At 46.2% G+C, this 27352-nt stretch overlaps 1 protein-coding gene across 5 annotated transcripts in view; it reads right to left on the reverse strand.

Moving 5' to 3' along the window:
• The window catches only part of MEF2D (myocyte enhancer factor 2D), a 161199-nt gene that overhangs the window by 66809 nt on the left and 67038 nt on the right, over positions 1-27352 (reverse strand). For all 5 annotated transcript variants that reach the window (XM_063145906.1, XM_063145904.1, XM_063145905.1 and 2 more), the window contains one exon: positions 67-356. In XM_063145906.1, coding sequence (XP_063001976.1) covers positions 67-120 — 54 coding nt within the window. In that variant the 5' untranslated portion in view covers positions 121-356. The remainder of the gene's footprint in view (positions 1-66; positions 357-27352) is intronic.

A 27352-nucleotide genomic window follows, 5' to 3' on the forward strand; every position in this document is an offset into this window, starting at 1 on the left:
TGTGGGACTGATGAGAGAAGGGAGGAAGAATCAGCCATAGAAATTATGTCCATTCATGCAACTGACCTGCCGGTTCCTCTCGTCCGTAATCCTCTGGATCTGGATCTTTTTTCTCCCCATGTTTTCCGGAGATCCTCACGGTATGGGGTGGCTTAATTGTCTAAGTTTCCAAAACTTAAAATGAAAAACTCTGTTTTTCAAAATGCTGCAATCCAAAAAAAAAAAAAAACACCTCTTTTTAAAAACAAAAAATTACAAAACAAGAACAAAAAAAGTTTGTCTCTTCTTCAGATCATGGTTTTCCACTTGTCGTATAAATCCAGATGTGGGGCTTTTGTGATGGCGTTAAAAGAAACCTGCACATAAACAAAGAGGAAGGAGAAAAGGAATTTAAACCATTGCTTTGCAAAGTTTCCCTTGTTATGGGATGCATTCATTAACTAGTCTACCTTGACCAACTATTCAACCCAGTGCTTTTAAATTCTGAAATGAGCTTTCCACTGATAAAAAACATGCCTTTCAGATCATAATTTGCTCAGGTATTGGGGGTCATCCATACATGACATAGGCCTTAGCTAGACCTAAGGATTATCCCAAGCAAATGGAGGGATCGTCCCTGCCTGCTCCCGGTATCCCCCGTGTGTCATTTAGATGCACAGGACAATCCCGGGATATAATCCTGGTCTAGCCATGGCCACAGAGGGCCAAACTACACAAGATTCTGGCTCTTCATGATAGGATTTCCTGTCTCTTTAAATTTCTCTACAATCTACTGAGGGGCTCCTTGACTCTTTACAGCACCATGTACACTGATGGTGCTATATAAATAAAATTATTATTATTATTATTAATATTAATAATAATAATAATTGAATTGCCTCAGGTCCACACATCCTCTCAAGTTATTTGCCCTGATGGGGAAGAGTATATAGAGCCCTCAACACGGCCATTCTGCCCATCTTTGCAGGGTTGTCATCTTTGTTTCACATTTGATCTATTTTGAGTGGGAGGCATCTGTTGTTCTCACTGAGGCAGTCAATCTGTGTTCAGGCTGTATTATGCTAGGACTACAGGAGGGCACGTCCATGACACAATGCTCCTCCCTATAAAACATCCTTGCATGTAGAAAACTAGCTTGTCAGAGACAGCCCTCATCCCTAACGTGCTAGTGTTCTATCTGCAGGGATAGAACTAAGATTTGCCTTGTTCCTTAACAGGTTTTACAATGTAAGTGGATATGCTTTTAATCAAGCAAGAAGTTTCCACTTCCACAAATTCACAAGTATGGGTACAAATAAAAAAACACCCAATAATACAAGTCCCCATTAAAATACACAGTAAGATTTTTATTTTAAGTTAACGAAACAGCACAATTTAAAAGCATAGTAAGACCGTAAATCTGCAGCAAGAACAGCAAGATTCAAAATAACCCAGCAGCCCTCCTATGCCAGGGTCAGGCCCCCAATTGAGTGATCACATTCCCCCCCCCCCCCCCGGAAGCCCCTGAAGGAAACCTTTCCACTCACAAGACTTTGTCTCGGAACAAGCCCCAAACAGCAAAAGCCATAAACAGGAAGCACCCGCTGTACACCTGGCAGGCATGGCGACAAAGGAGCCATAACAAACAAGTGACTCATTTTTCCTTTTGCAATTCTTTTGAGGAAAAAAAGTCCTTTTTAATTAAAGGGGGAAATCATCAATTGCTCAACTATGCTGAATATGGGGCTCCTTGAAGGAAGGGATAATAATAATAATAATAATAATAATAATAATAATAATAATAATAATAATAATAATAGCCATAAGACAGTAACCACAATAATAACAACAATAACAGGTGATGGTAGGTAACAGAGGTCCAGCTTTGCTTTCTGCATGGGACTATTATTCCAGCGGACTCATATAACCCCCTATCAGGGTGGTGGTGGTGTCCAACCTGGGTGCCACAACAACAGCCCCTCCCACATGGGGCTGGAGTTCGCAGTCTTCAATCTGAAGGGAGCCCAAGTGGGGAACTGGCTGGGTAGTTCACTAGGAGATGACTGGGGATATTCGCAGTTGCCCAAGAGGACGCTGCGAACAAACATCTTGGAACCTCCTTATGTCTGATTCTATCCAACTGATCTTCCAGGGAAAAAAAGTCACCAACATCTGATGCACAAACTTGTGCATGTGGTCAGAAAGAAGCGGGGGATACACAGATGAACCTGGATGTTTACATTTATTTATTTATTTAAACCATTTGTATCCCGCCCTATATCACTAGAATCTCAGAGCAGCGTAGAGATAAAATTATACAATACAAATCAATAAATATACACAGCTAAAAACAAATTAAACCGTCAAGCAGTATAGACCAGTATAGAATTTAAAAGCAATAAAAACCAATAAAAACGGTTAAAACAATGTGCAAGCTTGGTGAAGTCAACCATTAAAGGCTTTGTTAAAAACCCATGATTTTACCTGGTGCTGGATTAAAGTCAGCGTTGGTGCCAGTTGGGCCTCCACTGCCGGGCTGCCACCCTAGAGAAAGCCCTCTCCCGTGTCCCACCATAGCGTAGCGTATGTCTTGTGTTGGTGGGATGCGGAGGAGGGCTCCTCCAACAGATCTCAAGTCTCGTGCAGGCAGAGATAGCACAAGCTCCCTCATTTTTGTACAAAGGCTGCAAGTTCAGAGGCACCCATTCAACTGGTGGGGTGAAACTGACCCAACGTTACCAAGCCCTTTGCCAGTTCCTCCACTAGAGTTAAAGCATTTCTTCTACCAACTGGCAGCAGAGCTGCAGAGAAACCGTGAAACCATGTCAGTACCAACACTGCTAATTGGAACCGTTGCAATGACTGAATCATATGCAATTAGCACTTAACTCTCCATATGCAAGCAGAAAGAGAGAGAGAGAGAGAGAGAGAGAGATGGCAGCTTTTGGTGGGGGTGAGGAACAACACCGGCATTCTTCAGAAACCTCTGTAGATATCCATGGATACGTGACACCATGGAGAACAAAAGCAAAAAAATATGTGAAAATAAAAGGGACCAGTTCCACATATCTCAGCAAAGCGGTTTCTGACCGGCAGAAGCCACTGTGTCAGTTACCTGAAAGGCCGTCATGCGGAGTGGTGATCTGTGGCTCTAGAAGGGGGGCAGGACCCAACGTTAAAAAATAAGTGCTTTCAACACCCCCCTAAAGCCAACTAGACCCCCTTCCTTGTTAGGCAGGAACAAGGTAGCGGCTCCCCTCTTCAGCACCTGCTGAAATTCACCCTTCCAGGGCTGCCCTGTGCTCTTCAGTGTCTTTGCAATTAGAGGCTAAACAAGCCTTCAACTCCTCGGGCTCCATGGATTTTCCAAGTGAGGCACCCCCGGGGCCTACACAAGTCTCCTTCCCCTTGTTCTCTCTGTGCTGCTTTGGTTACCCATATTTTGAAACTTCCAGTTCATGCACCCTTAAACATCAGGTAATTCCAGGAGAGATCTTTCTGGGATCAACGTGGCCTGAACTGGCCTCCCAGTTTGGCGTGCTCTTTTTCTGCACCCCATTTCCAGAGGGGTCCGCCAGATAAAAGCCTTGCTGCACAAAAGGAAGCCTGCTTTTGGGATTTCCTCAGGCATGCAGGATCCCCATTCTCCCTCTCTTTGTTTTGGACAGGGTGCAGGGAAGGAAAGGTCTCCCTCTCCTCCTCCCTCTCCATCCCCACTGCAACTCCCTGCCCCTCACTTCCCACTCCAAACTGCTTGGTGGCATCACTTCTCGCCCTTCCCTCCCATCTCTGGGGCGGCCTTCTTCAGCCAGCCTTTAAACTGCCATTGCGTTTATGCTCTCCATTTCTGGAAAAGCTCTGACCTCATCTCTGTTGTTTCCCACGTACCTTATGTGGGTACTTTGCTTCCTTAACTAAATGACCCAAATTATGCATGCTGTACTCCTGGGTATTTGATCAATGTGTTCATTTCTGGGCCAGCTCCACCAGACAGGCAGTAGCCTGACCTCTAACGGGCAATTTGTGGCCCTGCTATGGCTTCCATTGGCCATAGCCAGCATAGCCAATGGTGAGGGCTGAGAAGAGCTGTGGCCCTCCAGAAGTTGTTAGACTACAAGTTGCCCACCGCTGGCTGAGCACACCTGAGCTAAATTCTTCGCCAACATTTGTGTTTTGGATGGGCTTATTCCCTGAACACAGAGAAGTTGTTTGCAGGTTGCAGCTGTGTGCAGGAAGTGGGTGATCAAGGTTCATTTCTCTCTGGCTTCAGGCCTAGTTATAGCCTTGGTAGCTATAACTAGGCCTGGTAGCCTTGGTAGCTGATAAAGGCTGCTTGACTAGCAGCCTTTATCAGGAGAAAGACAGGGGTGGATCTCTCGGTGGCCACGGCTACGGCATCCTCCTGGAGTGTGGGGCAGGAGTCCCTGTGCCACAGTGGCTCCACTCCTACCTGCAGGGTTGCAACCACAGAGCAGGAAGAGCAGGGGGTGCCTGCTCAGCTCCATGGCCCCCAGGGGTCTATCCTAACCAATCCCCTATACTGTTTTAACATCCATATGAAATTGCTCAGAGGTGTCATCCAGGGATGGATTTGGGACATGGTGATGATGCTCCATCTGAGTCAGGAGAGGTGCTGGACAGGTGCCTGGAGGCAGTGATGGACTGGTTGAAGGCCAACAAATGGAAGCCAAATCCTTGGCAATCCTTGGTAAGTGGTTCTCAGGGCTGGGAATTAAGGAGATTCCCTGCTCTGGATGGGGCTGCACTCCCTGAGGAAAAAGGGACACAACTCTGTTTCAGAGATGGGAGGGATGAGGCTGAGAGAATAACAGCCACCTGGTCAGTGGCAACATCTGAACTGGGGACTTACTGATTCGTGAAGCTCCTTTGCTCCACCACTGCACTGTAAGGTAGGCCGTTGTTGTTGTTGTTGTTGTTGTTGTTGTTGTTATGGCCCATAGCTGAAGCTCTCTGGGCGTTTTTTGCATTCCCCCCCCCCCAATTTGGCAGATGGGGGTTAATATGGAGCACTGACACAGCACAGTGAAGAGAAGAAAGCAGCGAGGCTCCCAGGGGTCTGTTGGGACTGGTGCTTTTATATATGTTCATATTGTTCATCTGGAGTTAAAGCAGCACAATACAGCTGGAGGGCACCAGGTTGGGGATGTCTGAACGACAGTAAAAGCCCCCAATACTTTGCTTTTCCCTTGTAGGGATGATATTCAGTTCTTTGTTGTTATTTTCTGCATATATCCCAGAGCTACGATATTCTTTCTTGAGATAAGACAATTAGAACAGTACATAGGATTCCAAGTGTGGCTTCACCAAAGACTTATATAAGGACATTACATACTCGCAATTATATTTCTGATCATTTCCCTAATACTTTCTAGCACAGAATTTGTCTCTTTTCATAGGTGCTGCATGTGGAGTTGATATTCTCACTGAACCACAACTCCAACATCTCTTTCCTGGTTGGTCCCCTCCCCCAGTTCACCCATCACTGTATAGGTGATGTTAGGTGGCATCACTTTACATTTACTTACATTTGCCATTTTGCCGTTCACCCACTTAGGAGACAGTATTGTGGAGCTCTTTGAAATCTGCTTTTGTGTTCAACACACAGAATAATGTGGTGCCATCCACCAATTTACGTAGATCAGATGTTACGCTAACTAGCTTGTAATTTCCTAGATACCTTCTTCCCCTGCCGCACACACACATGCTCCCTTTTTAAAAACTGGCATTACACAGACCACTCTCCAATTGTCTGGCAAAGAGGCTGATCTCAGGGATAGGTTACATATATTTGTTAAAAGATGAGCAACTTGCATTTGAATTCTTGAAGAACTCTCTGATAGATACCATCCAGACCCAGTGGTCTGATGGTTGTTGTTGTTGTTTTCTATTTAGTTTGGTTTATGACATTTATGAATAGCTTTACACAACTGAAAGGAGTCCTGAAGCAATTTACGAAGAAAATGTGTCAATAAGACTTAGAACTTCATCTCTTGTCACCACTATTTCCCTGGATGTTCCTCCTAGTCCAGTAGTGCAGGGCTCTCTCTCGCTCTTGCATCCTTAAAACTCTTTCCCAAAACTCATCTTTTTTGTGAAATCTTTAGCTTAATATCCCTTCCTCACCTTCCACACTTGAAATGACACAAGCCTCTGCCATGACACGTGCTGGATCAAACCAACGTACACGGAGTCCAGCAATGGCCAGTACTCAAGGAGGATGTACCTGCCCAGAGACCTCTTGTTTGTGGGTGGACTATGAAAGAAAGAAAGAAAGCCTCCCCCTTCAAGGTATCCCCTCTAGCTGTTGCTGGGTGGTAGAGCACCTCTGAACATGGAGGTTCCACTTAGTCATCATGGCTCATAGCCATTGATAGACCTAGAAACAGAGGAAGCTGTCGTCTACTGAGTCAGAGAAATGCTCCATCTAAGTACAATTAATGTTGACACTGACTGGTAGCAGCCATGGCTCTCCAGGGTTTCAGGCAGGAATTTTTCCAGCCCGACCTGGAGATGCTGCCGGGCATCAAACCTGGGACCTTCTGCATGCCAAGCAGGTCCTCTGTCTCTGAGCCACAGCCCTTCCCTCTCTCATAATAGTAGGACTCAATGGGCTCAACCCATGAAGCTGAATGGTAGGAGATTCAGGACAGATCAAAGGAAGTCCTTCACACAGCACAGAACTGAACTATGGAATTTGTTACCTCAAGATGGTAGTGATGGCCACCCATTTGGATGGCTTTAAAAGGGGGTTAAACAGATTCCTGGAGGAGAAGGCTATCAATGGCTACTAGTTACAATGGCTGTGTATTACCTCTAGTATCGGAGGTCATATGCCTGAGTATAGCACAAGTGCAACCGCAGCTCCTGCTTCTATTTTGTGAGCTTCCCCGTGGCCGGAGGTTGGGCCACTGCAAGGACAGCGTGCTGGGCTGCAGAGGCCATTGGTCTGATCCAGCACAGACCTTCCGAAGGTCTGCTGAATGAGCAGTGAGGGAGAATGGGTAGAGACATTTAAGAGAGCAGGGACTCTTGCAGGCTGCTGCCTCTCACCTCGCAGTCTCATGGAGAGAAAAAGAGAGGCGCAAGAGTGGCCTACTTGCAAGGCTGTTGAGAGGATGGAATCAGGAGGAAGGCTAATGTGGTCCCTATCTTCAAAAAGGGCACAAAGGGGGAACCTGAGAACTACAGACCAGTTTAATCTGACATCAATCCCTGGGGAAATTCTGGAGCAGATTATAAAGAAGTCAGTCTATAAGTACCTCGAAAACAATGCGGTGATCACTAGAAGCCAAAATGGATTTGTCAAGAACAAATCCTGCTGGACTAATCTGATCTCATTTTTTGATCGGGTAACCTCCCTTGTGGACCGTGGGAATGCTGTGGACGTCATATATCTTGACTTCAGCAAAGCTTTTGACAAAGTGCCCCATGACATTCTGATTAACAAACTAGCTAAAAGTGGGCTAGATGGAACAGCTATTAGGTGGATCCACAGTTAGCTACAGAATCGGACTCAAAGAGTACTTATCAACAGCACCTTCTCAAACTGGGGGGAGGTAATGAGTGGGGTACCACAGGACTCAGTCCTGGGCCCAGTGCTCTTCAACATTTTTATTAATGTTTTGGCCGAGGAGGTGCAGGGAACGCTTATCAAATTTACAGATGACACCAAATTGGGTAGGATAACAAACACCCTGGAAGACAGAAACAAACTTCAAAGTGATCTTGATAGGCTGGAGTGCTGGGCTGAAAACAACAGAATGAAATTTAATAGAGATAAATGCCAAGTTCTACATATAGAAAAAAGAAACCAAATGCACAGTTACAAGATGGGGGCTACTTGGCTCAGCAATACTACAAACGAGAAGGATCTTGGAATTGTTGTAGATCACAAGCTGAATATGAGCCAACAATGTGATGTGGCTGCAAAAAAAAACAATGTTATTTTGGCCTGCATTAATAGAAGTATAGCTTCCAAATTGCGCGAGGTACTGGTTCCCTTCTATTTAGCCCTGGTTAGAACTCATCTTGAGTATTGCGTCCAGTTCTGGGCACCACACTTCAAGAAGGACGCAGACAAGCTGGAGCGTGTTCAGAGGAGGGCAACGAGGATGATCAGGGGTCTGGAAACAAAGCCCTATGAAGAGAGACTGAAAGAACTGGGCATGTTTAGCCTGGAGAAGAGAAGATTGAGGGGAGACATGAGAGCACTCTTCAAATACTTAAAAGGTTGTCACACAGAGGAGGGCCACAATCTCTTCTTGATCCTCCCAGAGTGCAGCACACGGAATAACAGGCTCAAGTTAAAGGAAGCCAGATTCCAGCTGGACATCAGGAAAAACTTCCTGACTGTTAGAGCAGTACGACAATGGAATCAGTTCCGTAGGGAGGTTGTGGGCTCTCCCACACTAGAGGCCTTCAAGAGGCATCTGTCGGGGATGCTTTAGGGTGGATTCCTGCATTTAGCAGGGGGTTGAACTCGATGGCCTTGTAGGCCCCTTCCAACTCTGCTATTCTATGATTGTAGGATTGGAAGGAGCCGCCCGTAAAATATGCCATGCATTGAGGGAGGGTTGTGTGTAGCGAAGTTGTGACAAAGGAAAGCAAGACTGTGATTTGTTTAAAACAGGACAATGTGTCACAGGTGGGGAGGGGGCAAAACCGAAGTTGCTGAGGGGGACCACATGAACTCCCATGCCACACACACCAGCACAGCCAGGGAGCATCTTTCTTGTGCCCACATGAACCACACAGCAACACACACACACACACACACACACACACACACACACACACAAACACACACACACAGTGCAACATACATTATGAACGGTTTCTCCTGCTCTTAGCCCACTAAAAATGACTGAATGTTTTCTAGAGCCCCAATAGCTTTATCCAGGGGGATGTAGCTGCTCCCCAGCAATTAGGTTTCCGGTGTTTCCACTATGGGAAAATTATTCTCCTCCTTCCAGCCAGCAATGCCTCTCTTTCAAATTCACTGAGCGCCATGAGGTGCGGAATGAAGAAAGAAAGATGCAGGCGCCCAGGATGCATGGATACCGATGGAATGGTCTCCATGGTAACTATCGCCATGCCACAGTTCTTCCCATTTCTTTTCCTTCCCGCCCCCTGCCTTTCCTTTTCCTGTCAGATCACTGGACAGACAGAGTACTGTGGTCCGTGATGGGGCGCAGGTGCTGGGGAAAGACCTCCTCAAGTCACGAGCGAGAAGCCACTTCAACCCCGCCCCGGGCCTTTCGAGGCATATTCCATGACTGCAAAGCACACAAGCATTTGTAAACTGCCCAGACAGCTTCAGCTATTGGGCATTATTGAAATGCAATAAATAAATAAATAAATAAATAAATAAATAAATGAGCCTGGAACTGTATATTTGCATTCATAAATCCCAAGAATCTCAGTTCTTATTTGTTTAAATTAAGTTTCTAGTCCTCAAGGCTGCAGAAATATGTTTGGAAGTTCATTCCCAGAAAGCAGTGTGAGTGGGCTTTTCAGGGGGTCTTCAGAGACTAAATTGGGCAAATTCAGGCATGGTGTGGGGATCTGGGTATGTGCAGAATTTATATAGAATTTATTTTCTCTCAGAGCTCGACATGATAGCACTCTTCAAACACTTAAAAGGTTGTCACACAGAGGAGGGCCAGGCTTTTAACACTCGATTTTGCTCTGACTTTATACTGTTAGTTTTACCCTACCCTATGCCTGTTTGGTGCATTCACTTCCCCTCCTTACTGTTTTATTATGATTTTATTAGAATGTAAGCCTATGCGGCAGGGTCTTGCTATTTACTGTTTTACTCTGTACAGCACCATGTACATTGATGGTGCTATATAAATTAATCATCATCATCATCATCATCATCTCTTCTTGATCCTCCCAGAGTGCAGGACACAGAATCACGGGCTCAAGTTAAAGGAAGCCAGATTCCAGCTGGACATCAGGAAAAACATCCTGACTGTTAGAGCAGTACGACAATGGAACCAGTTCCCTAGGGAAGTCGTGGGCTCTCCCACACTAGAGCCCTTCAAGAGGCAGCTGGACAACCATCTGTCAGGGATGCTTTAGGGTGGATTCCTGCATTGAGCAGGGGGTTGGACTTGATGGCCTTGTAGGCCCCTTCCAACTCTGCTATTCTATGATTCTATGATTCTATGACTTCAGACCCAAATCCTTGTCACCCAGCACAGTTTGGCCTCTCCAGCAAGCCTTTGGGGGAACCAGGCTCCTGCAGAGGCACAGAGAGAAGCATGACCTGTGGTGATTCACGCACTGGCCAATGTCAAGGCTTCAAAAAGGCAAGACCAGCACAGACAGACAGCTTGCAGAGGGAACAGGATCCAGGCTGGTCCCCCTTAGAGCCAAGCAAGCGACTGACTGGCACAAGCGCAAGGCACTCTCTCCCTCAAACTATTATGCAAAAAGTATGATTACCCCAGCAATTAGCAGGCAAGTCAATTACATACAAGCAGGTGCTTGTTAGCACCGTGCCTTGTAATGCATACCCAACTCCCTATAAATTGCTTCAAATTGAAGAGGGGGAGAAGCGTTTGCTTTCTGGAGGAAGAGGATTAAACGAGAGGGAGAGAAGGAGAATTAAATGGAGGGGGAGAGAAACCCTTGGGCAGGAGACAATTTTGCATAAGCAATAAGGAGTGGGAGAAACAGAGGTGTCAATATGTTGTGGCCATCCTGAGAATCCCACCTTCCTTCATGAGCGCAAATACTGTGATCATTAAGACCCTGAGCTAGGAGCACAAGTCATGCACCGTGACGTCCTTGGAGGGAACAATTACACGTTTCCACTACCCTGCCCAGACAATTTGTGGCCAGCACTGACCATCAAGAGGCAGAGCTTGTGTGCAATCATTGCCCTCCGTTCCAAGGACTGGTGGTCTGGCCCCGCCACCTGCAGAAAGCAGCTGAAGTTGACAGGTAGGCTCCACCGGCAGGAAGCTCAAATGATAGAAGCAGAGGACAAATGCCATCAGCCCCCCTGAGGAATTTAAGAGAGGGAGGAGACACACACACACACATACACACACTTATAATATTCCTGACCCAGATTGAAGCATTCTCTGGAGAGTAACAGATGCCAGCTGCAGCTCCTGAGTCCCTGCCAAGTTCTGCACCACCATAGGGAGGGGAGAAATGCAACCCTAAATACAAGCTCTTCTTTTTTAAAAAATGGGAAAGAGTAAAATAAATTGGGCAGCTGAGAAAGAAGAGAGCCCATTTGTTTCCACCCCCACCCCCAGTTCTAACGGCTGTGCACAAGCTCTTACCGGCCTTCATTCTCATTTGCTGCCAGATCCACAAGCACCACATCCCTCCTCAAAACCTGCTGGATTATTGTATTTATTTTGTTTTCAACCAGCACAACTTGTAAACCACTGAACACACAAGATGTGCAACATCAACCCCTGGGATTGGTAGCAGCCAGCGTGAAGCTTCTGGGTTAGCCATGCTGGGGCATGGGGTGGGGTGGGGGGTCTCAAACCAGGGCTCCCGCTCACCAGCCCTTGCTTTCTTCCCCCTGTAAGCCTGTTCAGTGGAGCTCTGGTGTACCAGGCTGCTGATCCCCAAGAGCTCATCGGGCCATATAAAGCCCTGCCTCAGAGCTTGCTCCTCAGTCAGGGCAACTCATCTCTGGTGTGAGGACAGTGCCTGGTTCGGACCATGCACCTCCTTCTGGCCCAGTTGGATTTGCAGCAAACTCCTTGAACCCAATTGCCTGTAATGTGCCTCTTCCCAAGTGTGACCTGTCACAAGATCTGACATACATCAGAATGTGGTGCTGGCTTTCTGTCCTAGCCTGGACAACAAGTCAACCGGGACTTTGGTTTGTATCTCAACCTTGCCCAATTTGTGAGCCTCTGACTAGTGAGTATGAGACCAGATGGGTCTCCAAGATACAACCTCCCACTTCCTGTTCTTCAAAAACAAAACTAACCCCAAAGCAGCCGGGTTTTTTCTTTCAGGATCCCTTGCTATTTAGAAGTGACTTCGGGCTTCTTGCATGGCTGGTACAATTCCCAGCAGGGGAAGGGCCATAGCTCAGAGGCCCCGTTCTGCATGCAGAAGGTCCCAGGTTCGATCCCCGGCAGCACTTCCAGGAAAGGTAGGAAAAACTCCTGCCTGAATCCCTGGAGAGCCACTGCTGCCAGTCAGTGTTGACAACACTGGGCTGGATGGACCAAGGGTCTGACTCAGTTGAAGGCAGCTTCCCATGTTCCCCGCCGGTGTCTCAAGTCTGCACAAGGAAAGTCTCCTAATCCAAGTGCTCCAATTTCCCCTTTTTCAAATGGAAGAACATCATCATTAACTGTTTCCTTAGCTCTTGTGGCAATGATGGTGTTCCTCCAGATATTGTTTGACTGCAACCCCCACCAGGGCTAGCCAGCATAGCAATGGCCAAAACATCTGTAGGCCAAACATCTGGAGAGCCACAAGTTGCCCACCTCTGTCCTATGGGGTGGAAGAGTGAGATTTAGCATGGTATATTTCATTAACAGCTCAATCCTATGTATGTCTACTCAGAAGAAAATCTCACTAACCTCTTTTGCATGATCGCTGCAGTTCCAGTGTCCATGGGCGCCAGGTTGCCAATTCAAGCCCCCTGCCTCAGCTTAAAAACACACTGCACAACCCTACAACAGTTCTGGGTGGTTTGTTAACTACTCCGACAAGCTACCTTTGTCAAAGTTCGGACGACATGAGAAGCTGTGCCTGGAGACGGTAATTATGTAAATCGGGCCAGCACAGCAACCAGGTGGTTAATGAGGCACCATAGATCATTAACCACCCTCGCATCATGCGAACCAACCCACTGAGTTCAATGGGTCTTACCCCAACTAGATAAGGATTGCTGCCTAAAGCATATTAGAAAAATCAGGCACCATGGCAACGAGCTGGAAGCAGCTACGCGCCTCTAGGTAATGAGCCAATTCCCTCCCAAATGCCACAGGGACACAAAGGACACAATTTCTGCAGGAACAGCCCCCTCCCATTTGCCTGGTTTTCATGGGTAACCTAACCCAGAACAACCATCGCTGGTCCTCACTTCCTTCCCTCAGCAAAAGTGGAAGAAAATGGGGAGCTTTTGCCCCTCTCTAGCCATCCCAAATAAGTAAACAATTCTTCTTGGGAAGAATGCGGAGGATGTTCTGGGGCTGGCTTACAAATGTTCAAACCCACAAATTGGGATTCTGAAAATACACCATCTCCTCATCCACACCCTGCCCCCCCCCTCGCATCTGGCACTTTGCAAAACACGGCTGCCTCTGAACGCGAACCCTTAGCCATCAGCCGTTGAAGAGGTTGGTCTTCTTTCATGGGTTTGCCTAATCCTTCTTTAATGGCATGTAAGGTCATTGCTATCACATCTCCTTGTAGCAGTGAGTCCCATAAGTTAACTGTGCACTGTGTAAAGCAGTGTTTCTGCTTGCCAGCCCTACCTTGCAGCATTGTAAAGATCACTATGATGATGCACACACAGCTCTTTGAGCATTCAGCAAGTGAATACAAGTCCTACTGTTATTTGTTATTTGCAAACCCTTTCAGACCTACGTTGCCTTAGCTGCTGCCCATTTACCATCCAGGAAACTGGAATGGAAATGTGAAAAGGCAGAAGGTCTTAAAGACCCGTCCTGCCTCCCCCTCTCTTCTGAACAAAAGAGGCAGGCAAGCGCCAGCCAGCTATGAGATTAGGCAGCATCAGTGATTCTGGGAAGGGGGCGCCTTGCTGAGCACCTGCCAGAGATCCTTTTCTCTCCCTGCAGCAGGCCAGGAAGACGTAAAATGGAGGAGAGCAAAGGGTGGGGAGAAGACAGGTCTGGGTCTACGCGTAATTCTCAATTTACAGGAGATTGTAAAGGATTTCGGACTCTCCATTGTTTAACTATTGCAGAAAAAACGTATGACCCCCACCTCCACCTTAAAATATGCATCTGAAATTAAGAAATTAATGAGGAGTGTGGAAGGACCATGAACTCTTTTCACTAGTGGTTCTCAGAGTCTTGGGCAAAGAGTTACTTCATTCTAAGTTTATCTCCTTTGTACCAGAATCTGGTTGGCTGATTCTAGTAAAAAGGAAAGCAGCCTTGCAAGCCTGAAGTCTGCCCACCCTGGGCTAGAGAGAGCAAAGGAAAAAGATAGAGAAAGGCAATTTATAGTCCCAAGACAAATTGGGGCTTGCAAGCAATTACACAGAGTGATTTCCAAGGAAACAAGAGCCACCATCAAGTTTCTTCCAAGGGAAGCCCCAGTCAAAGCAAAAAGTAAGGAAACCCTTAAGACCAGTCGGCTGATTCATGCAATCTTTCTTTTTGTAGCTTGAACATAAAAAAGGCTAAATCAACACCCCATGCCAAATGTGGGAAGACCAAGATGAAGCCATAAGGAGAGTGATGTTGGCTCTGGCTGAAGCCTCAACTAGACCAGCATCCTGCTTCTGAAAGAGGACAGCCAGAGGCTCCCTCTGGAAGTTCTCAAAAAGAGTAAGATGAAACTGCATCTCTGTCGTTTGTACCCCACCAGAGCATCTGGCATTCAGAGGTCCCCTGCCTCCAAACATCTCGGTCACTCCCATTAGCCATTGCTAAGGCTCCTCCGACTCCTCTAGAGATTTCTGTTTCCTAGTGCAGCAAGTCAGGCCTTCCATTCCTCTAGTCATCATTATGATTATCCCAACAGCAGACAATGTGGTTCTCCAAGTCCTCTGGTGATGGTGGTGATGGTGTGCGCGTGTGGAGACCCTTTCTTGGAACCTGCTACCTGAATTCTTTCAGATGGAGTTGCCAGAGGGTTTGAACCCGGGACTTTATATAGGCCAAGTTTGTGTTCTGCCACAGAGCGATGGCTTTTGTGTGAAGAAAGCTTCCCTTTTGTCCGTTGGGTTCATTTTGTGACACAAATTCTACTACTATGCAAGAGAATGAGAAAACACATCTTTTTCACATCATTCATAATTTTATGAAACCTGTTCTACATCCCCTGCCTTAGTGGGCTTTTTTCCACATGACCATGAGCCCCCAACTCCTCCAACATTTTAGCCTTCTGTAGAGAAAGTGCTCCAGCCCCATAATCCTTGGGGGTCTGGTCCTATTTGCTGCATCTTTTCCAGCTCGACAATGTTATTTTTGAGATGAAGTGAACAGAACCATATAAAGCCCCAACAACAAAGCCCCAATCATTTACTACAAGCTTGTTATAAGAGCTCTTGAGATTCCTGCATTGAGCAGGGGGTTGGACTCGATGGCCTTGTAGGCCCCTTCCAACTCTGCTATTCTAGGATTCTGTGTTTTTTGAAACAGCTCTATTTCAAATAGGATGAAATGTATCCCCTCTATTCGGCACTGGTTAGGCCTCATCTTGAGCATTGCGTCCAGTACAGGGCACCACACTTCAAGAAGGATGCAGACAAGCTGGAGGGCAACGAAGATAATCAGGGTCTGGAAGCAAAGCCCTATGAGCAGAGACTGAAAGAACTGGGCATGTTTAGCCTGCACTCTTCCAATACTTGAAAGGTTGTCACGCAGAGGAGGGCCAGGATCTCTTCTCGATCATCCCAGAGTGCAGGACACAGACTAATGAGCTCACATTACAGGAAGCCAGATTCCAGCTGGACATCAGGAAAAACTTCCTGACAGATAGAGCAGTCTGACAATGGAACCAATGACCTAGGGAGGCGGTGGGTTCTCCCACACTAGGGAATTTAAGGTGCAGCTGGACAGACATCTGTCAGGGATGCTTTAAGGTGGATTCCTGCATTGAGCAGGGGGTTGGACTCGATGGCCTTGTAGGCCCCTTCCAACTCTACAATTATTTGATTCTATCAAGTAATATTATTTAACTCTTAAACTTGCATTTATAGCATGCAGCACTTCAGAGTCACTTCTGATATTGGAAGCAATAATTAACGCCAACCCATTTCCAAATCTACACTGTGTCTAAATGGCTCTTTGAGAAGTTTGAATTGGAAATACAAACTATCAGAGAGGCACCTAGAAAGACCTACACACACAAACAGAGACCGACTGACGCTTTGGTTCTCTATGCCTCTCCTTGCCAGTAGTACGGTGGTGCCTCATCCAACCGAAGTAACTGTTGAGAACTTCCTGGACTCTGCAGTGTCTTGTTCAGAATAGTTTAACTAGCTTGGCTCCATGCTGATGCTGTGGGCACTCTCTTGCAGGTGATGAGGCCACGACGTGTATATTGGCATTGATGATGTACTTAGAAGCCTTTCTTATCTTCACGTTCCTCAACTCTATTACTGCACTTTAAGGCCTCTCAGTCGGGGGAGGGAGGATTCTGCAAGCACTCACAGTAGCAAAAACACTCATCCTCCAACATTGGAAAGACACACGAGTGGACCAAAGACCATCCTGCCATCTGCGTATCTGAACATGTAGCAATCCTCCGGCAACAATCTTCTACATGGACACGTTAGTGTGAATCTTTCCGTGGACTGTGATCAACTCACCGAAAACTAAGTGTTTTTCCTTCTGTCTTGCAAGCTGGTCCCCTCCCCTCCCCTTCTTTTTCTCTTCATATATTTGTGTTTTGTTTCTAAAAATGTAATAAAAACTGAAAAACTCAATAAAAGTATACATTTCAAAAGAATTTGTTTCTACTTTTAAAATAACCCACAGAGGATGAATACAGAGTCACTGCTGACATCTTGATGCTATGAAAACCTATTAACAAAATAACTTCCTCAAGCAAGACATAACTATTATTATTATTATTATTATTATTTATTTATATAGCACCATCAATGTACATGGTGCTGTACAGATAACACAGTAAATAGCAAGACCCTGCCGCATAGGCTTACAATCTAAATTGCTGCCACCAGATTTGGTGAGGACAGCCACTGGCTCAGGTGGCTTTAAAAGGTGTTTAGACAAATCCCTAGAGAAAAGGAGGTCTCACCATGGCCCTGATGACCAAACAATGTGCCCAGGCCTGGGGGCAGAGTAGATCTGAATGCCAGTTGTGTGGGGCAACAACTGGAAGGGCAATGGCTGCTGCTGCCACCTCCCCACTGCCTTGGCCTGGCCTGGCCTGGCCTGCCAGTGGGCTTCCCAGAGGCATCTGGTTGGCCACTGGATGGGTATGTCCTTGTGAGATGGGTAAAGTGGAAACAGTAGGCCATGTTCTGCTGTATTGTTCCTTTCATCAAGATTTACGCCAAACATTTATAACCTCTATCTTGCAGCGAACTCCCGGTAGATCAGATGAATATTACATAAAACATCTTCTATCGGATCAGAATCCTCAGGTTACTCTAAAAGTGGCCAGTTTTTGTGCGGCTGCCATAAGCCGACGGAAATTAATGTTGAAGAATTCTATTGCACCTTAGACTTAGGCTGAGACTGCCACATTTTATGGATTTTATGTATGTATTTTATGGTATATTGGGGTTTTTAATATTATTGTGATGATGTTTTCTGTTGTGCTGGTCTATGACCGAAATAAACAAACTATGACTATAGTATGACCCTGCCTAAATATAGAAGAGCCTTTACATTAGTGAGATTGATGCTTTGCCCTCTAAGTTCTTGGATGGAAGATTCCAGGGAATTCCAGTTTAAGATCGACTTTGTCCCTGCAATAATGGGGAAGCTGGGGGTGGCGACAGCCGACAGAAAGCTCTGGCATGGGCTGGTCCATGAAGTCACGAAGAGTCGGAAGCGACTGAAAGAATACACAACAACAGAAACAGTGGGCCATGTACTTCTACATTGCTCTTTCTATCAGGATTTATTCAGGGATCTTATTTTTCCCATTTTATATAATTATCCTGGTAGGACTGACAGTTTTTATATTTTCTTGTTTCTTTCCGATGAGATACCACATATTATGAATAAAGTGGTCAAATTCTTTTAAAATCTTTTAACCGTCGATTGCAGCCTCTGATTGTGTGATACAATTTCTCAGCAACTGCTGGATGTATGTAATATAATAATGTATGTATGTGTTTGGGATTGTCTGTTTGTTATTAATGTTTTTATTGGTTCTGGTCAATGACCGTAATAAATTTATTTATTCATTCATCTGGTTGGCCACTGGATGAGAGAGAAGATGCTGGCCTGATCCAGCATGGCTCTTCTTGCGTTTATCAATGGCAAACGTTCAAGATTCAAGAACATGAATCGTAGAATGGTGGAGTTGGAAAGGACCACAAGGGTCATCTAATCCAACCCACTGCAATGTGCAGGAAAACCAGTGAAACAATCCCCGAGAGGTGGTTGTCCAGCCCCTTCTTAAAAGACCTCAGAGATGGAGAACCCACAACCTCCGTAGGTAGACTGTTCCACTGCGGTACAGATCTTACCGTCAGAAAGTTTTTCCTTATATTTAATCAAAAATCTAGGTATCTGTAACTTATACCCAATATTTCAGGTCCTAATTTCTGTGGCCATGGAAAAAAGTTCTTGACCATCCTCCCTGATGCCCCTGAACTCTGCTCACACATTTCCCCTCAGTCTCCTTTTCTCCAGACTGAACAACATCCCAAGTTCCTTCAGCCTGTCCTCAGGCCAGAGGTTTCTGATCCCCAGCATCTACGGAGGGATGCCGGGGCTTGAACCTCCTACATGATCATAGAATCATAGAATAGTAGAGTGGGAAGGCGCCTATAAGGCCATCAAGTCTAACCCCCTGCTCAACGCAAAACATGTGTTCTACCCCAGGGATACAGACCCTCCCTAGGACTTGTGAACCTGCTTAACATACATATTATGACTTAAATTGTATATTGAAGTCAATAAAAAGAAACTAGCGCAAAACTGACCAGGACTTTAAGTGGGCAACTTGGTGTGAACTACTCCGTTTCTGCCACCAGTCAAGAAGCGGCAGCAGCCAGCACACCAGGTGACTCCATCAACCTGCTCCCACTACATACATCCGGCTTGCTATCTCAATGAAGAGAAGCAAGAGACCATTAGACTCCCAGCCTCAACCCATACCCCTTTCAGCACCCTGCAGGGCATGAAATAACCAACCACCATCTCTCTGCATGAAGGTGCTGCTGCAAGATTTCTCCCTGTCACTAGTGTCATTGTGAAAAATGTAGATTCCTGATAATGAGGTGCTTCAGTGTGGTAGATGAGAGGTGGCCTCATTAAAAAAATTACTTAAAGAGAAAATGAAAACCTCTGCTTCTCCAGGGCTACTCGTCATCCGCCCAGGATTTTGCTCAAGACCTCCACCAGATTTTGGAAAATTGGAAATGATAGATTTGCATTAGCAGCAGTGGGGTTTTTACAGGCTGCATTCTTACAGATGTTAAGCTAAAGCCAAAACAATTCTAAAAAAACTGGCAGATTGAAAAATCAGACTGGGGGGAAGGTTGGCCCAGCACTGGGCTGCGGCGCGGCCAGCCCAGGGCATGAAGAGGTAAAGGGGTGAATCCCAGCAGCCTCTTCAACCTAGAGGGCTGAGGCTAATCCACAGGGTCTATAACAAGCCCAGTTCCCAGCCAAGAAGCCTGACCAAAGAGGGCAGGAAGGAACCAGCAGGAATAAGACGGCCAGACTGTGGGATCTGACCTGGCCGTTGGGGCATCGGAGGCTCCAGAGGAAGGACTGAAAACTCAAGTGGGGAGGCCAGAATCTTCCCCCTTGACTTGAGAGCTTTTGCCAGTAGCTCTGCCCTGAGCCATCGGGAGCAACCAACATCCACCGCTGGCCCTACATCCAACCTCTACGGCTTCTTCCCCTACTCCCACCCCAAAGTCTCCACTCCTGAGACCTGGCAGCCCTGGGCAGAAAGACCCACACAACCAAGGCCAGGTGGGCCACGGCCCAGGCTCAGCTGTGTAAATACACATAGCCAGGCCAGGAAGAAAGGGCTGGGGGGGGAGGAGCGGGAGGGGGGGAGGTTCATGGTGCACCAGCAGCCAGGCTGCACCCCATATTATATTTCAAGCAGCTGCCTCCGAGTTCCCATCCAGGACATGTTCTCTCTTACACACTCTTCAGCAACGAGGGCCAAGGGAAGGCATCTACGGCCTGCCTCAAGTGCAGAAGGTTGCCAGGGCCTGAGCCAAAGTGTTAGGGCTGCCTCCCCTCCTCCTCCTCCTCCTCCTCCTCCTGGGAAATGGAATAATGTTGCAGGGTGAGGAGCCACAAGCATGCTGGGAGCCCACCCCACCCCACCCCTCTTCCAGGTTCAGCATCTCTCCTCTTCTATGGGAGAGAGCAGCTGTTGGGAAGACAGGGCCAGGAAACATGTCCTCAAAACCGACGGGGGAGCAGGCAACCGTCCTGCTCCTCCGCCCAGTGTAGCTGGGCTCCCCTCTTGCTCCGACAGGCGCTGCCACTGAGATTCCAGGCTCCAACCCATGGGAGGACCAGTTGGTACACTCTGCAAAGCCAAGAGGTCAACGTTTTCATCCACGGCTGCACCACTCCATGCTGCAGGTGAGTGGGGAGGGGGCTTGCATGTCTGAATGCTCCTACATGGGGGGGGGGGAGAACCAAACTCTTCCTGTAGATAGAACAATCAGGGGGAAAGCTAATCTGAACCCCTTTCTCCCAGATATGCTGGCTTTCTACATGCAGGACGTTTTCAATATGGGTGAGCATTCAGACAAGTAACGCCCCTCCAACAAGCTGAAAATGTGCACTGCAGGTGTGACACTGGATTCTGCTGGATGCATAAGCTGATCCAGAGCATCAAGGAAACTGGCAAGCCAATGCTGCCCGCTCCTGTGAACAGCTCAAAGCAGGTACTGTGGCTCCACAGACCATGGATCGCAGCTATGCCTCCTTCGGGGTCAGCACCATGGGTTCACCCAACTGAAATTCCAGGTGCTAATTTTACAAAGCAGCCCTATAACCAGGGCCTGGTGCAGTCCAACTGGGGATGGCCAGTTTGGAAGGTGAACATGCAATTTGGCTTTTAATTCAGCCCTCCAAGCAAAGTATCTTCTCTGGCTGGTAGCCAACCCCTCAAATCTGTGGCCATTGTTAAAGAAATTGTCATCTAATAATGAAGGAACTAGTGGAAAAACTCTCAGAACCTTTGCAAACTCATGGAAGACGGGTGAGGTGCCGGACAACTGGAGGAGGGCTAACGTTGTCCCTATCTTCAAAAAGGGCAAAAAGGAGGAACCTGGGAACTACAGACCAGTCAGTCTGACATCCATCCCTGGGAAAATTCTGGAGCAGATTATAAAGAAGTCAATCTGTAAACACCTTGAAATCAATGCAGTGATTACTAGAAGCCAACATGGATTTATCAAGAAAAATCCTGTCAGACTAATCTGATCTCATTTTTTGATTGGGTAACCTCCCTTGTGGACCGTGGGAATGCTGTGGACGTCATATATCTTGACTTCAGCAAAGCTTTTGACAAAGTGCCCCATGATATTCTGATTAACAAACTAGCTAAAAGCGGACTAGATGGAACAACTATTCAAGTTGGCTACAGAATCGGACTCAAAGAGTACTTATCAATGGAACCTTCTCAAACTGGGGAGAGGCAACGAGTGGGGTACCGCAGGGCTCAGTCCTGGGCCCAGTGCTCTTCAACATTTTTATTAATGATTTGGACGAGGAGGTGCAGGGAACACTTATCAAATTTGCAGTTGACACCAAATTGGGTGGGATAGCGAATACCCTGGAAGACAGAAACAAACTTCAAAGTGATCTTGATAGGCTGGAGTGCTGGGCTGAAAACAACAGAATGAAATTTAATAGGGATAAATACCAAGTTCTAAATTTAGGAAACAGAAACCAAATTCACAGTTACAAGATGGGGGATACTTGCAGTGCGATATGGCTGCAAGAAAGGCAAATGCTATTTTGGGCTGCATTAATAGAAGTAAAGCTTCCAAATCATGTGAGGTACTGGTTCCTCTCTATTCAGCCCTGGTTAGGCCTCATCTAGAGTACTGCGTCCAGTTCTGGGCTCTACAATTCAAGAAGGATGCAGACAAGCTGGAGCGTGTTCAGAGGAGGGCAACCAGGTTGATCAGGGGTCTGGAAACAAAGCCCTATGAAGAGAGACTGAAAGAACTGGGCATGTTTAGCCTGGAGAAGAGAAGATTGAGGGGAGACATGATAGCACTCTTCAAATACTTAAAAGGTTGTCACACAGAGGAGGGCCAGGATCTCTTCTCGATCCTCCCAGAGTGCAGCACACAGAATAACGGGCTCAAGTTAAAGGAAGCCAGATTCCAGCTGGACATCAGGAAAAACTTCCTGACTGTTAGAGCAGTATGACAATGGAATCAGTTCCCTAGGGAGGTTGTGGGCTCTCCCACACTAGAAGCATTCAAGAGGCAGCTGGACAACCATCTGTCAGGGATGCTGTAGGGTGGATTCCTGCATTGAGAAGGGGGTTGGACTCGATGGCTTTGTAGGCCCCTTCCAACTCTGCTATTCTATGATTCTATGATTCTATGATCTTATAGGCCACTTATATTCCAAATAAATATCCCCTAAGTGGCTCACAGTAGAAGAAATTACTACACACACCCAACAGCCAGTAACAACTCAAACATGAACCACCCAGTGTAGTATATAAAGATGATGATAATGATGATGATGATGATGATAATAATAGCAATTAATAAAGACAAGATTCCATGCCAATACACACTATCTAATATCAAATTCATGTCAAAACAGGTTTATAAACAATATTACAAGTTCATTGCCAGATAAGCAATCACTAAATTAATACTATACATTTGCATACATTTAGACATCAAGTTCAGATGTTCAATCTTTAATCAGTTTCTTAATTATTAATTTTACTGTTCAATCTTTTCGTATTTTTAACGTTTAGTGGTGTATTATTTTGATACTTTTATTGTATTTTTATTGTTACTTTGTTGTTTGGTTTTATGTGTAAACCACCCCAAGGACATTAGCCAAATGGATGGTATACAAATCTAATAAAATATACTATCACTATACTATACTAAAATTTCAAATTCACTGACAATATCAGTTTATTTATTTATCTGTAGGACCTGGGACAGGGCAGACTTTGTCCATTACAAATTTGTTCTCTCCTCTTTCTCTTCTGCTATTTCCTTGGCTAAACAGCAGTATTACTCACTGTTGATCCAGTCAAACGCTACGCATCCTCAGCGGCTCTTTGCATCCTTCAATTCTCTTCTGAAGCCTAATCCACCATCTCTCCCCGCCTCTCTGTCTGCTAATAACTTTGCCTCTTTTTTCAATGCTAAAATCCAAACTATCCGCTCTGATCTGGCCAGCTCTGCTCCTCTTCCAGTTCCTGTCCCTCATCTGTCAGTTCCTCCTGCAAATTTCTCTGCGTTTCCTTCGGTCTCTGCGGATGAACTGTCTACAATACTGCGCTCTTCGAAGCCTTCCACTTGTTCTCATGATCAGATTCCTTCTCGGATCTTTATTAATCTTATCCCTGCTATCCTTCCTTGCTTCATATTATTAATTTTTCTTTGTCCTCTGGTTCATTTCCTTCTGCTTTTAAACATGCCACAGTCTCTCCTATTCTCAAAAAACCTACTCCTGATGTGCTTTCTCTGTCTCTTTGTTGCCTTTTGTTTCAAAGATCCTGGAGCGTGTGGTCTACTCTTGTTGTCTTGATTTTCTTTCTAGTAACTCTGCTCTGGATCCTTTTCAATCTGGATTCCGTCCTTTGCATTCCACTGAAACAGCCCTTACTAAGATTACCAATGATCTTCTTATTGCCAAGTCTAAAAGCCTTTATTCCATTCTTATTCTCCTGGATCTTACTGCAGCCTTTGACACGGTTGATCACGATCTTCTTTTGGATTCCCTTCATGACCTCGGATTTTGTGGCTCCATCTATAACTGGTTTGCCTCCTATCTAGCGGGTCGCTCTTTCAACGTGTTGGCTAATGGCAGCTCGTCTTCCTCTTTTCCCCTTTCAGTAGGGGTTCCGCAAGGCTTTGTGCTTGGCTCATTGTTGTTTTCTTTATACATGTTGTCCTTGGGTAATCTTATTCAATCTCATGGCCTCCAATATCATCTGTATGCCGATGATACACAATTATATCTTTCATCTCCAGAACTTTCTCCTGATGTTCATGATCGTATCTCGGCATGTCTTTCAGATATCTCAGCTTGGTTGCTTCATCGTCGTTTGAAACTTAATATGGCAAAGACTGAATTGCTTGTTTTTCCTCCTAAACCTTCTCCTCATCTCTCATTCTCTCTTACTATCAATGATGTTACACTTACTCCAGTCAAGGAAGCTCGTAGTCTTGGCTTTATATTTGATTCCTCGCTCTCCTTTATTCCTCATATTGAGGCAGTAGCTAAATCTTGCCATTTTTTTCCTGTATAATATTGCCAGGATTCGATCATTTCTGTCTGTCTCTTCTGCCAAGACTCTTGTTCATGCATTGGTTATTTCTCGGTTGGACTACTGCAACCTTCTTCTCTCTGGTCTTCCTTCTTCTCACATCAGTCCGTTGGTTTCTGTTCACCACTCTGCCGCAAAGATCATCTTCTTGGCTCGCCGCTCCGACCATGTTACTCCGCTTCTGAAATCTCTTCATTGGCTTCCAATTCACTTCAGAATCCAATATAAACTTCTCCTGTTAACCTTCAAAGCTTTTCACGGTCTAGCTCCTTCCTATCTCTCCTCTCTCATCTCACACTATTGCCCCGCTCGTGCTCTTCGCTCCTCTGATGCCATGTTTCTCGCCTGCCTAAGGGCCTCTACTTCCCTTGCTCGGCTTCGTCCATTTTCTTTTGCTGCCCCTTACGCCTGGAACGCTCTTCCAGAACATTTGAGAACTACAAGTTCAATCGCAGCTTTTAAAGCTCAACTAAAAACTTTTCTTTTTCCTAAAGCTTTTAAAACTTGATTTTGATCTGACTTTTATACTGTTAGTTTTACTCTACCCTGTGCCTGTTTGGTGCATTCTCTTCCCCTTCTTATTGTTTTATTATGATTTTATTAGAATGTAAGCCTATGTGGCAGGGTTTTGCTATTTTATTGCTTTACTCTGTACAGCACCATGTACACTGATGGTGCTATATAAATAAATAAATAATCTGTAATATTTATATACTGCTAAATAGAATAAAATCCCTTTATTTAAAATACAGTTCCAATTACAATAAGTGCAATACAAGTAAGATGGAGCAGCCTGATTAATTTAATTTCAAGCCGGGGAATATCAGTGAATGTAAATATTAATCTTTAGAACTAGCAAAAACCATGCCGAATTTTTAACCACGACACAGTTTATTTTATTTATTCATTTAATCTATTTACTACCATGTCTAAAAAGTATCTCTGAGTGATTGCTCAAGTTTACCAGTCCACAACACACACCAACTACCAATATCCAGAACTTTGCTAACCTGTTGACCGTTGACTATTAGCAAACCAGTGAAAATGAGGAGCAGAGAGAGAATCAAAACCTTTAACACACCAGAAAAGGTCAACTTCTAAAATAATCACTTTCCCAGTTGGAACGTAAGAACATCAGAAGAGCCCTGAGGCTGGATCAGACCAAGCATCCATCTAGTCCGGCACTCTGTTCACACAGTGGCCAACCAGCTGCCCATGAGAAGCCCACAAACAGGACACGGGTGCAAGAGCACCCTGCCGCCTATGCTTCCCAGCAACTGGTGTACATAGGCTCTGAGACTGGAGGTGGCAATGGAGGTTTAATTAATACAACAGCAGCAACAACAAAAGTGGGGAGACCCCACTCCACACAGCAGGTTGTATCCAATGTGAGCCCTACTTACAGAAGATCCACTTAGTCATGACCAACATAAGTCCCATTCATTTCAACGGGTCTACTCTAAGTAGAACTAGCACTGGATGCAACCCAATGGCTCACACATCCATAGGAGGCCAGACTCACTACAGCAGGCCTGGGAGGAAGAAAGTATTGTCATCTGAACCAGCACGCTCAGAGTAGCTATGCGTGTCGACAAAAGAAACACTCCAGCTGTGGTGGTCTGGAAGCAGCTTTACTTTCAGGGACAAGGAATTTCCCATCCTAGGGTAGGATGGCTGAGGCCAGCGATCCATGCAAGTAGGGAACAAGAAGGAGGAGGAGGAGGAGGAGGAGGAGGAGGAGGTAGAGGGAGGAGACAGGAAAGGGCAGAGCCAGCATCCCAGCAATCTCCCCCACCTTGATCAGGTACACATTAATCCTTTAGCTTCAGGTTCAGTGACTAGCACTCTTCAAATACTTGAAAGGTTGTCCCACAGAGGAGGGCCAGGATCTCTTCTCAATCCTCCCAGAGTGCAGGACACGGAATAACGGGCTCAAGTGACAGGAAGCCAGATTCCGGCTGGACATCAGGAAAAACTTCCTGACTGTTAGAGAAGCACGACAATGGAATCAGTTAACTAGGGAGGTTGTGGGCTCTCCCACTCTAGAGGCCTTCAAGAGGCAGCTGGACAACCATCTGTCAGGGATGCTGTAGGGTGGATTCCTGCATTGAGCAGGGGGTTGGACTCCATGGCCTTATAGGCCCCTTCCAACTCTGCTATTTTATGATTCTATGACCTGTAGCCCGAGTTCTGCTAACAGAAAGAAGGCCAGGGGAGGTAAGCAGCAGCCCTCCTTCTCACAGAGGTGCAGCAAAACAATCCCAACAGTGAACAACAGAAACACCGCCAACGCAACGAAGCCACCCAGCCGCCCACAGCCAGGGAGAGGAATAACCTCCAGAGAGAAGTGCAGGATGAGAATATGCGACAGTATCCGTAGCCCCAAGCCCTTGCCCCTGCTCACTAACCACCTGCAGCCGGTCTCCACTTCCTTGGGAAACTGTCCTTCCTCGCCCATGGAATTTTACCATGGAGGCGGGGCGGTGGTGGTGTCCAGACAACATCTTCAACTTGTAACCATCCCATGTTTCCCCACCATTTCCTCCATCTTTTTTTTCCTTACCGTAAATACTCCATGAACGAGGGAAGGAGAGAAGAGCTGGACAGGGGGCGTTAGGAAGAGCTTCCATCTGGCAGCACCCTAAGAATTAAGGCAGCGTCTCCTTCTGAGCCAGTTGTCAGGGACCCCTCTCCGGCCTGAGCCCCAGCACCCACCTGGTTCCTTTTAGGACATACGGCTGCCCCTTCTTTGGCGTACACCCTGAAAAATGCAGCCCATTATTTTCAATGCGAAGTTGGGAACTTAAAGAAGTATATCTACCCCAGGCTGAAGCCCTCGGGCGCCCCCGTGCCTGCTCACGCTCGCCCTGCCTCCAAGACCTCCTTCAAAGGCCTTTGTGCCAGACCCAGCTCTGGCGGGAGGGCAGCTGTGTGGCAAGGGCTGCAGGATTCTTTGGCTAACAATAGTTTTAAGGAAAGGAAAGGAAGAACGGTGGGC

This window comes from Elgaria multicarinata, chromosome 21, assembly GCF_023053635.1.
Source record: "Elgaria multicarinata webbii isolate HBS135686 ecotype San Diego chromosome 21, rElgMul1.1.pri, whole genome shotgun sequence".
Taxonomy (NCBI): Eukaryota; Metazoa; Chordata; class Lepidosauria; order Squamata; family Anguidae; genus Elgaria; species Elgaria multicarinata.